The sequence below is a fragment of the Anomaloglossus baeobatrachus genome, chromosome 6 (genome assembly GCF_048569485.1).
Source record: "Anomaloglossus baeobatrachus isolate aAnoBae1 chromosome 6, aAnoBae1.hap1, whole genome shotgun sequence".
NCBI classification, from domain to species: Eukaryota; Metazoa; Chordata; class Amphibia; order Anura; family Aromobatidae; genus Anomaloglossus; species Anomaloglossus baeobatrachus.
Window position 1 is genome coordinate 418,720,447 of NC_134358.1, and position 12,560 is coordinate 418,733,006.

Sequence of the window (12,560 nt, forward strand, 5' to 3'; positions counted from 1 at the left end):
CATTGTATGACAACTATTTTTGAAGGAAAAAGAGGGGGGATTCAGCTCACCCATGCCAAGTCCATTAATAGTGGTCAGTGGATGGGCAAACAACAGGCCGGTTTCTGACTAATGGTTCCAAAAGAATTCAAGAAAGGAGTTGTCCAGCACCATTCGATTTGACTTTTTAATCGACATCAGACTTTTTAATGTCATAAGAAATAACTTTTATTGTGCATTTTTAAAATCATGCTTAAAAACACATGTCTTGTCTTACGCGTTTCAAGCTCCTAAGAGCTCTTACTCAAGTATGAAATGAAGAAGTCTGACGTGGATTAAAAAGTCAAATCGGATGGTGCTGGACAACCCCTTTCTTGAATACTTTTGAAGGAGCCTGTCTCTGGAGGTAGCTGAGGAGTAATGACTATTGCAGCTATAGTGTTTAGCTGCATTAGAGGAGCTTGGATTGTTTTACTCTTTGTGTCTATTTTCCCTTTGTCTGTCTCCCTTACCTTGTGTTGTATTGTTGCAGTGGTGAGACTTGTGTTCTTGTTGACCATGTTACTAGCCTGGGTGATTTCAGGACAAATAAGGGCCTAGACTTGTGATGGCAACAGGGAAAAAGACTAGTATTGGAACATTGGGCAGCGTAGGTGAATTGCAGGAGGTGTCTCCTTTCTTCTTTCGCTATCGGCAGGACCTTTGTCCTATACCATTCCTGTTGCTACCCTTGTATTGTTCTGCACGCTGAGCGACTATATGCTCCGGCATGACAGGTATTGCTGTACTTGTCTTTGAAAGAGCTACATAAGCATATAAATCTTTTTGAGAATTACGTTTTGCTGACATATTCCCTTTAACCCTACAATACTGACTTTTATGGTTTTCTGTTTGGCAGTTCAATGAAATTAATTAATATATGCTATGCAAACATGCTGGATTTTCAAGCATCGGTGGCAGCACAAATATTAATTAGAATGTAGTATAATAGGTAACCTTTTTATTTTTCATTCTGAATAATCTGCTGCCAGCTGCTCTTTGCAAGTCTCTTCCACCCTATGCAGGCTCGTTTTTCCTGAAATACATATATGATATTGAGATACATGGTTTCAACTTGATAGAACAGGTAGAGATTGTAGTAAATAATTTATGCCTTCTCTGTGTGTAGTCTGGATGTTTCCGACATATAAATCTTGAAGAGGCACACTCTGCAGAGTGCTTCAAAAACCATAAAAATGTCGGAAAAATCTATACACCTCCATTGTCTCTTCTTTCATGCACCAAAAATAAAAATAAATAAATGCTCCCTTCCCTCTTCCCCGTTCTACTTTTTTAAAGAGGACCTACAAACTGCCTTTTTTTCATTTGAAAACCTCAAACTCTCCTTAAAAATGAATATTTTTCTGAATATGAATAATTAAAACCACTGCTGAATAGTAGTGATGGATGTACCCGGACTGTAAAAGTCTATTTCAAAGGTACCTAAGTGCCGGACCCGGGCCCGGGATTACAGATACTGATCCACATCTGCCACTCAGAAAATAAAGAAAATAATTATGAAGCAAGCGCTTCATGCTTACAAAAGCTCCGGCGCGGCTGTAACTGCTCCCTCGGCCTCTCCTTCACTTCCTGGGCTGCTCATCATTTCTCATCCATATGCACTGTTTTCCCCGCCCACCATTTGTCCTGACATCTGTGATTGGTTGCAGTCAGATGCCTAACAGTGTCTGACTGCAACCAATCACAGGTGCTGTCTGTGTGTCAGTATCGTGGTGCAAAAATAAATAAAACATTTGGCGTAGGGTCCCCCTGTATTATGATACCCAGTACAGATAAAGTCTTTGGCTACATGCTGCAGCCCCCAGCCGTGCGCCTATCTTGGCTGTGAATCAAAAAATGAGGAACTGCATGCATTTTTTTAATTATTTAAGTAAATAACTTTAAAATACAGCATTTGGTCCCTTTCAATTTTGATACCCAGCCATGATAAAGCCCAAAAGCTGGGGGCTAGTATTCTCAGCCTGGGGAGTCACATGGTTTTTGGGATCTCCCAAGCTAAGAATAGCAGCCTACAGGTGCCCTGGAATTGTCGCATCCATCAGATGCAACAATTCCGACACTTTACCCAGCTCTTCCCGATTACCCTGGTGTGGTGGCAATCGGGGTAATGAGGGGTTAATGACAGTGCACAACTGTCATCAAGCCCAGAATTAGTGATGGGTAGGGGTCTATGAGATCCTCATCAATAATCCTATAAGTAAAAAGAAATAAACTCAAACACAAATAATAATTATTTTTTTTAAATAAAATACAGCACCCTCTTTCCCCTCTTTATTACACCCAAAAAGACCTCTGAAGTTCCACTATAATTCTCACAACATCCCACAATAGGTCCTGGCTCTGCTACATCCAAGCCTGTAGAGATTGAAAACAAGTCCGATCTCTCCATGCTCTGGGAAACACTGACAAGATTGACCCAGCTGGTGGCAGTAATGTCACTCAGTTCACTAGAGGTCAGACCAAGGTATGACCTCCGGTGACCTGACACACTCTGGCTTAAAATGCCGCCCACCCTCCTTCCCGACCGGCACTGTCACTGTTAAAGTGTGGGCTTTGCCTTGCACCCCACCAGTCCTTTAACACTGACATGATGGGACATGATTGGGCTGTGTACATAACTATTTCTGTTATAACCTCTATGTTTTGTCACACATTAACTGTTTTCTAATAGCTAAATGTTCTCTAGGATTATAAAAACAAAAGTGTATGTATAATTCTAAAAGAACATCCCTTACATAATGATGGTGCACTTGAAGATGTACTCAGCTTCTTAGAAACTTGACTACAAAATGTCACAAACAGCAGAGAAACAAAATAAACAAAGTTAAAGTGTCAAAAGAACAGGTACGTCCATAAAGCACATTCTCCAGTAGAAAACAATCTACTGCTGTTTGTTGAGTGGATGTCTTTAAAGGACTGTCAAATATGCTTCTAGTCTTTCTCTCCTTATCATCTTATTCAATACTGACCTAACATATATTAACTGGTGTGATGCTTTAAATTGTTGTAACAGGAGTCTTCCCTGCTTACTTAGTACCACGCTCTCCCCCTAGGACATGTTCCATTAAAATTTGAAATGTCATCTTTTTTTGTTCTCATTTTGCAACCTTCATTATAACAGATTGATCAGAACTCCAAAGTGCTGCACAGACTGCTCCTTGTTAAGAGCAACAGAACTTGTGTGAATTTATTTTTTGGCCGTAGACTCTGTTAAAAATTGCCAATCGCTAATTATTCAATAGAAAGGAATTATTAATAAAGTGACTTCTCTTATTAAAGAAATGTTTCATATGCTGCAACAGATGCATCACTGCTCACAGATAATAGATGCTTTATTTAAAAGATTATTATTGAACAGCAAACGACATTGGCTAATTATGTTCCTTTAGAAAATGCTAATATTTCTGTATTTTAAATAGATAATGCTGACATTTTGGCTAAAGTAACAATTGGTTGCCATTTTTTACAATAAGGTTCTCAAAAAATCAACTCTTCTATAGGCAGCTAGTATTTCAGCATCAGCCTGCATGATTGAACTCCCTTTTGCCATGTTAGCAAAAATGGCCAACCCAATGAAAGTAGAAAATTGTCAATATTTCTTAAGGCAAAATCTCTTTCTTTTCTCATGTATAGCTATATTTTTTAGGAACTTTGACTTATATGTGTGGCTACAATCAATAAGTGACATTGGGAAGATATTTTTCTTACCCAAATATGATTATTTCTATATTTTGGTTGTTTCAATCAATGACTAATTGACTAATTTGTGCAGCTAGTATCTACATCCGATGGGTAGCATTGGTGAGATTGTTTTCTACTCTACTTTATACACATCTGGTCTCCTTAAGAAGAGGCAGATCTTCACAATATTTCAATATTTTAATTTTACCCTCCCATAAAAAGTACTGCAGCATTTAACTGTTCTAGAAGGACATGTAGCACCATTATGGGAATACGACTCAATTCTAGGCCTACTGGTTTTCAAGCATCGTAGATGACAATCAACTTGGCATATGAGCCAGAGCGAGAACTTGTAACTTTTTAGAACAATGCAGATTTACATAGCATTCAGGTTTTGCTAAAAGCTAAATCTGATGGGAATCTTAACAACTTCCATTAGTGGTTGTCACCTTTGTAAATCAACCAGATAAGTGTGAAATGGCCAAATAAAATATTAAGATATTTTATACAGTACAAAATGTAACTTTAGAAAAAGTGTCTTTCAACTAGGTCATGACGAGACATTGCATTCTTACCAGGTGTTGGTTTCTGAATAGAAGATTTTTTTTGCATCACTAAAGCTAATGATTAGTATTTTCTTATTGTGCTATATGGATTTCAAATAAGTTTTGCTTTTTCTTTTGTATTTTAACAGAAAAATGTGATGAGCCCTTGGTTGCCGGTCTTCAGCCCCAGTCCTTTAAGAGTTCATCGGTAATGTCTGGAATTTATGCCCCTGTATATGCCAAACTCAACAGGAGGGAAGGTAAGATACTTATTTCAATTATTGTGCTCAAATTTATGTTGATAAGTTATTTTAGATAAGTTTGGATATTTAGATAAGTTTAGAAATTTTAGGGATGAAGTGTATAGTTTTGAGTCATCAGCATAAAGATGGTACTGGAAGCCAAGTATACTGATGGTCTGTCCAATTTGGGCAGCTTTTAGAGAGAAGACAAGAGGGCCAAGGACTGAACCTTGAGGAACCCCAACAGTGAGAGGAAGAGAAGAAGATGTGGAGCCAGGCAATGATACACTAAAAGAGTGGTCAGAAAGATGGGAAGAAAACCAGGAGTCAGCCAAATGAGTGGAGCATAGCGAGTAGGTGATGGTGGTCAATAGTGTTGAAAGCTGCAGAGAGGTCAAGAAGAAAAAGCAGAGAGTAGTCACCCCTGTCAAAAGATGATTGGTCACTTTCATAGGGCAGTTTCTATAGAATGTAGGGGGGGAAAGCCAGACTGTAAATTATCTCGAAGGGAATGAGTGACAAGTTAGCGGGTGAGGTCGGAATAGACCAGGTGCTCCAAGAGTTTAGAGATGAAGGCGATATTTGAAACTGGTCTGTAGTTATTTGTGCAGGATGGGTCTAAAGACGCTTTTTTTTTAATAATTGAGTAGTGATAGAGTGTTTGAAAGAGGAGGGGACAATAGCAGAAGAGAGAGAGAGATTTAAGATTTTAGTTGGTGAGTAGTGACAACTGGATAGAGAGACTGAAGTAGGTGTGAGGGAAAGAAGTCAGTAGTGCAAGTGGTAGCACAAGAGGAAGAGAGGAGCATGGAGAGTTCTTCTATGACTGGGCCAAATGTGGAAAGTGAGCCCAATGGCATGTAGGGTGGGATGGGAATCACGACGCTTAGTGACCAGGCACTGTGTCAGGTTTCCGGGTTTTCCAGTCCTCTTTTGAAAGAGCTTGCCCTCGGTTAACATGGAGTTTTATGTTCTGTTGCCCTACTTCCTGTCCAGCTGCTTAAAAGGCCGCCTCTAAGCCTAGTCCAGTGCCTGAGTATACTGCTTGCTGTGTGCTCCTGCTTTGCTGCTTCTGCTACTTGATTACCTTTGGATCCTCCTGAAAATCTACCGACCGACTCTGGACCACACCCGGTTTCTTCAAACTGTGCCCGGACTCCGTCTGCCGTCTTTGGTCAGCACGTCTGCCCGGTTTCTTCCGGTTCATAACCATTCTGGACTTTCATCCCGTACGGACACTTCTGGACTTTACCGCTTGCCCCTTGTGTCCCGGCTGCGGCGCATTTAGGCCTTCCGGGGTTGATTGCCGGACAGTCCCTGTATAGGGGTTCGCTCTGGTGGTCTCCCTGGGGGAGTCCGGTGCGTGGCCCCGGGAATCCCCTTCGCTCCGTTTCGGAAAGGTATTTTCATGTGTTTGTTATACTGTGTATTTCCGTTGTGTATCTACCGTGGTTACATATCATAAACATCTTGTACCACAAACTCGTCTCTGGCTGTCATTGCCCTAACGCTATCGAAATCCTCAAAACATACAATAGTATTACATTATACTCAGGCCATAAGAGGATTTTGCTGGGGCAATGACTGAGACACGAGGAGTAGATCAGCTCTTTTCTATGATTAACTCCTTGCAGCAGGAGATGGAGGTGGTGCAGACTAAACTTAGAGATGTGGAGGCACAGCTGGGCCATGATCACCAGGTACTGGGTCCGGCTATACAGGACTTGCAAGTCAGAGTGGAGGCTCAGGAAGCCGGCCCCACTACGTCCGTATCAGCTGCCGGTATGCCTAGGTTACCCCCATTCCGTTTCAATGGTGACCGTAGTCAGTTTCGTGGATTTGTGAACCAATGTATACTGTTTTTTGATGTACATGCCGATTATTACCGTTCTGACCGGTCCAAAGTGTTATGTATAATTATGTTATTAACCTCACGAGCACTGGCTTGGGCTAATCCTATGATAGAGAACCGGGACATCCGTTTAAATCACCTAGATGATTTTCTGACCGCAATGGCGCAAATGTTTGATGATCCGAATCGCCGTGCTACCGCTGAATCGGCTCTCCTTTCCTTACGTCAGGGAAAGCGTTCTGTCGTTGAATACGCCACTGAATTTAAGAGGTTAGTGGTAGACACCGACTGGGGAAACAATGCATTATTGTCTGTTTTCAGAAAGGGGTTGTCCGGTACCATCAAGGACGAGTTAGCTCGTTCTGAATCTCCAGGGGATTTTGAACTGTTTCTCCAGCACTGTGTGCGTATTGATACCCGCTTGACGGAACGTAGACAGGAAAAATGGGCAGCTGTAAACCGTGTAAACAACTTTGCATTTCCTTCCAGAGAACCCGCTCTCAGGACGCCACGGGAGGCCGAGGACGTTCCTATGCAAGTGGACTCTCTGCAAAAGCGAGAGACCAATGAACGTCGCGAACACCGGCTCCGTGAGCGTTTGTGTTTCTATTGCGGTCAATCGGACCATTTCTTGATCGACTGCCCGAAACGTCCGAATCGCCCAAATAAGGTATTGGCAGCCATGGCAGAGTGTGACAACACGGACGCAGAGTCCGATATCTCTGAGGCAAGTGGACACTTGGATGCGGTATTTCCCTTGACTGTAATGTCAACCTCACCGAAGGACTCGGAAGGGAAATATACCCATTGCTCGCTCCCCATTCAGATCCGGTGGGAGGGACAGCTAATACCTACCTCTGCAATGATAGATTCTGGGGCAGGGGGAAATTTCATGGACTCCTCTTTTGCCAGGAAACACGGTATCCGGACTCAGCAAAGAGCCTCACCGGTTACCATGGAGACGGTAGACGGATCTCCGTTAATCTCTGGACCAGTTGATCGGGAAACCGTACCGCTAGAATGCGTCATGAAGCCAGGTCAGCAGGAGACCCTTGTTTTCATGCTAATTTCTTCTCCTCATTTTCCGATTATTTTAGGTATTCCGTGGCTACGGTCTACAAATCCGGTCATCGATTGGGAAACTAAGGAAATATCCTTCCCACCGCAGAGTATTCCGACCATTAGTCCAACTGTTCCGGTTCCAGTAACACCGAATGCGGAGGGCACTGTACAGGTACCTGTTCTACCCCCGGTGTATAACGACTTTGCGGACATATGCGACAAAAGAAAAGCCGATCGGCTTCCCCCGCATAGACCGTATGATTGCCCCATAGACTTACTCCCAGGGGCGGAGATCCCGTTTGGTCATGTCTACCCGTTGGCGGCACCTGAGCTAGAAGCACTAAAAAACTACATTGATGAAAGTCTAGCTAAGGGATTTATTCGTCCGTCTACCTCACCAGCAGGGGCACCCATCTTTTTTGTGAAAAAGAAAGAGGGGACTCTAAGACCCTGTATTGACTACCGGGAACTGAATAAAATAACCATCCGGAACCGGTATCCGTTACCACTGATTCCTGAGCTATTGGAGAGGGTCCAACAGGCAAAAATATTCACCAAATTGGACCTCCGTGGGGCATACAATCTACTCCGCATACGTCCCGGAGACGAGTGGAAGACCGCGTTCCGATGTCGGTATGGACATTTTGAGTACCTAGTGATGCCTTTTGGACTTTGTAACGCTCCCGCGGCTTTCCAACATCTAGTTAACGATATTTTTAGGGATATCATGGACCAATTCATGGTGATTTATCTGGACGATATCCTAATCTTTTCTGATTCCCTACAGGAACACCAGGAGCACGTCAAGACCGTACTTACCCGGCTGAGGGAAAACCACCTGTACATCAAACTGGAGAAATGCGAATTCCATTGCTCACAGATACAATTCTTAGGTTATGTCATCTCTCCTCAGGGACTGAACATGGAGTCTGGCAAAATACAAGCAATTCTAGACTGGCCGGAACCGGGAAACATCAAAGAGGTACAACGCTTTGTCGGTTTTGCCAACTTTTACCGACGTTTTATCCGTAATTTTTCAGAGATCGTTCGTCCCATCACTCTGTTAACCAAGAAAGGACAGAAGTTTGTGTGGTCCGCCCAGGCCCAGGAAGCCTTCCATCGTCTCAAGGTTTGTTTTACCTCAGCGCCTATATTGGTACATCCGAATCCCGCACTTCCCTTTATCGTGGAAGTCGACGCTTCCGACTACGCATTAGGGGCCATCCTTTCTCAAAGGACTGGGGACAAGAGTCTCTTACATCCGTGTGCTTTCTTTTCCCGCCGGTTGTCCCCTGCAGAAAGGAACTATGACATTGCGGACAAAGAATTGTTAGCGATTATTTCCGCTTTCAAGGAATGGAGACACCACTTACAGGGAGCCGCGCAGCAAGTGATAGTACTCACAGATCATCGTAATCTGGAATTTCTTAAGTCTGCCAGGTGCCTGTCTCCACGGCAAGCCCGTTGGAGCCTATTCCTTAACCAGTTCAATTTTGTCGTTACATACCGTCCAGGTTCACGTAATGGGAAAGCCGATGCCTTGTCCCGAATCCACGCCGTGGACTCCGTGCCTGGAACCCCGTCTCAGACCGTGTTATCGGATGCCAATTTCGTTGGAGTAATCCAGGACCAGGACTTGTGGAAGGACATCAAGCTGGCCTATGATGGTGACGTATTTCTTGCTGCCCCCCCAATGATGTAACTCTTGTTCTTCGGAATGGTGTGTGGTTGAGAGAGCGACGCATTTATGTCCCGGAGGCCGTAAGACTTCGGGTTCTCAAGTTGGTCCATGACTCCGTGTTGGCTGGTCATAGGGGGGTACAGAAGACGCAGGAATTTCTGAACCGTTTTTTCTGGTGGCCTACCTGTTTAAAGGACGTAAAGGACTATGTCCACTCATGTGTGGTTTGTGCCCGGTGCAAGGTCCCTCGTGTGGCTCCTACAGGACTCCTCCAACCGTTACCCGTGCCATCTCGCCCTTGGGGGTCTATCTCAATGGATTTTATTGTGGAGTTGCCCGTCTCAGACGGTCACAATACCATTTTAGTGGTGGTGGATCGGTTGACTAAAGCTGCTCACTTTATTCCGTGTGCCGGTCTTCCCTCAGCCGCAGAGACAGTGGATCTGGTTATCCAGAACGTATTCCGATTGCATGGGGTACCAGACGAGATCATCTCTGACCGGGGCGTGCAGTTCACGTCTAGGTTCTGGAAGGGGTTTTGTACGGCACTCCAGATTGATGTCTGTTTGTCTTCTGCATACCATCCTCAGACAAATGGGCAAACCGAACGGACCAATCAAACCCTGGAACAATACCTTCGCTGTTATGTCAGCCATCTGCAGGATGATTGGTTGAAGATGCTTCCGTTGGCGGAGTTCTCGTATAACAACACTCAGAGCAGCTCCACTAAGGTAACGCCCTTCTTTGCTAAGTTGGGTTACCATCCGACTATTTTTCCTAGGTCACCGGTTGCGGTCTCAGTGCCTGCGGTGGAGGATAGATTGACAGAGCTACGACAAAATCTGGAGGTTCTGAAGGACACTGTGGCTACAGCTCAGGAGCGTTACAAGAGGTCGGCAGACGCTCACCGGAAACCGGCACCCATGTATAAGGTAGGGGACTCTGTATGGTTATCCACCAAGAACCTGAGATTGGGTGTCCCTTCGCAGAAGCTGGGACAAAAATTCATCGGTCCGTTCAAGATCACCGGGATCGTGAGCCCTGTGGCCTGTCGGCTGCGGTTACCGCACCATCTAAAGGTACACCCGGTCTTTCATGTTTCTCTCCTCAAATCCGTCTCTCCCAATACGTTTCATGGTCGTGTCGTGCCTCCTCCTCCGCCTGTGATGGTCGACGGCGAGGAGCAGTTCGTGGTTGAGGACATTATTGACTCCCGGCTCCATCGTCGTCGGCTTCAGTATCTGGTACGTTGGCAGGGGTACGCCCCCGAGGACGATTCCTGGGAACCGGTGGGTAACATTCGAGCACCCCGGAAGATCGCTCAGTTTCATCGACGGTACCCGGACAAGCCGGGCCCTGACCCGTCCTGAGGCCGTTTCTGGGGGGGGGAGGAATGTCAGGTTTCCGGGTTTTCCAGTCCTCTTTTGAAAGAGCTTGCCCTCGGTTAACATGGAGTTTTATGTTCTGTTGCCCTACTTCCTGTCCAGCTGCTTAAAAGGCCGCCTCTAAGCCTAGTCCAGTGCCTGAGTATACTGCTTGCTGTGTGCTCCTGCTTTGCTGCTGCTGCTACTTGATTACCTTTGGATCCTCCTGAAAATCTACCGACCGACTCTGGACCACACCCGGTTTCTTCAAACTGTGCCCGGACTCCGTCTGCCGTCTTTGGTCAGCACGTCTGCCCGGTTTCTTCCGGTTCATAACCATTCTGGACTTTCATCCCGTACGGACACTTCTGGACTTTACCGCTTGCCCCTTGTGTCCCGGCTGCGGCGCATTTAGGCCTTCCGGGGTTGATTGCCGGACAGTCCCTGTATAGGGGTTCGCTCTGGTGGTCTCCCTGGGGGAGTCCGGTGCGTGGCCCCGGGAATCCCCTTCGCTCCGTTTCGGAAAGGTATTTTCATGTGTTTGTTATACTGTGTATTTCCGTTGTGTATCTACCGTGGTTACATATCATAAACATCTTGTACCACAAACTCGTCTCTGGCTGTCATTGCCCTAACGCTATCGAAATCCTCAAAACATACAATAGTATTACACACTGATTTCCTGACAGATATTTTCTATTTTCTCTGTGAAATAGGAGGCACAAAGGTCTGTGATAGGGGGCTGCACTTTGGACTGAGGAGGGAGAGAAAGGTCTTGAAGAGCTTTTTTGGATTGATTTTAAAGTAAGGAGATCAGGGTGGGGAAGTAGGTCTTTTTGTTGAGGTGAAGAGCAGAGATATAGGTTTTTAAATTAAATTTTTAATGATAAAGTTTTCTGGTGTGCGAGTTTTCCTCCATAGGTATTTGGCACTCCTAGAGCATGACTGGAGAAATCGAGATTGCAATGTGAGCCAGGGCTGTTTTAGTGTTTGGAGGTTCTGAGGGTGAGGGGCGCTACTTGGTCCAGTGTTCTTCTGATAGTGTTATTATAGTGATTTACAGCCTGATCTGGAAAGGAAAAGGAGGAGACAGTGATGAATGTAGAGAGTCTGTAAGTTTATGAGGGTTAATGGAATATAGATTTCGGAATGTATGATAGGTGGGAGTGTGCTGGAGTGGGCAAGGATTTGTGAGTGTGGAGGAGAGGATGTTGTTATCAGAGAGAGGAGAGGTGAATTATCAAAATGGGAGATTGAGCAGAGGCGAACAAAGACAATGTGAAGGGTGTTACTGTCTTTGTGTGTCTCAGAGATTGAGAGCTGTGAGAGGGCAAGAAAATTGGTTAGATAGAAACTAGGATGTGTGGCGCCCCTGACCTGGTCAGGCACCACTGAGTACTGCACCCATGCTGGGGACAGTACAATACAGGTAATCCAGAAGGCTGACCGGGGTGTGGAACACAGGCGCATAGTGATCAGGTCTCACACATGTACCCATGAGAGGACCCCTGGGGATCCCAGGGAGGGGAAAAGCCTTCACCTTCACTGGAATAGTGGAGGGGGCCAAAAGCCTCCATCTCCTCTCAAGGGGTGTGGTAAGAGAGTCTGGTTGCTAGGTGGCGTAGGCAGGCACAAAAGGGAAAAGAGAAGGAGGAGTAAACAGTCTAGAGTCTGAAGCAGAGTGTGGAGGAGTGAGGAGCAGGAAAGTGAGGCTCTGACAGGAGCAGCAGTGAAGGTCCCAGATGTGAGCCGGTTCAGAGCAGAGTCCAGGGAGCTCCGAGGAGAGCTGACCCCTTCCCCTGGGCTGCTGTAGTCTGACAGCGTCCGCGCAGTGGCTACCGACGGGGGAGAACGGTCACCTAGGAGGGCTACCCGAAACCCATCTCCAGCTAGAGAGAGAGCACAGAGTGGGAAGTAAGGAGACTGCTAGGGAGAACCAGGCCCAAACGGGCGGCAGATCCCGAAGCGGAGATAGATCCAGCTTTCTTTTGCTAAACCTGCCGGTGTGGGGCTCTCAAAGCCCACGCCACAACACCACAAAAGCCGCAGCCACGTAGCCACAGTTAGGGCCCATAGGTCACAGGAGGCAAGCAG

At 45.6% G+C, this 12,560-nt stretch overlaps 1 protein-coding gene across 1 annotated transcript in view; it reads left to right on the plus strand.

Moving 5' to 3' along the window:
- CNTNAP2 (contactin associated protein 2) overlaps positions 1-12,560 on the plus strand; it is a 2,823,191-nt gene that overhangs the window by 639,925 nt on the left and 2,170,706 nt on the right. The window contains exon 2 of the mRNA XM_075315157.1: positions 4,415-4,525. Within this exon, the coding sequence (XP_075171272.1) occupies positions 4,415-4,525 (111 nt within the window). The remainder of the gene's footprint in view (positions 1-4,414; positions 4,526-12,560) is intronic.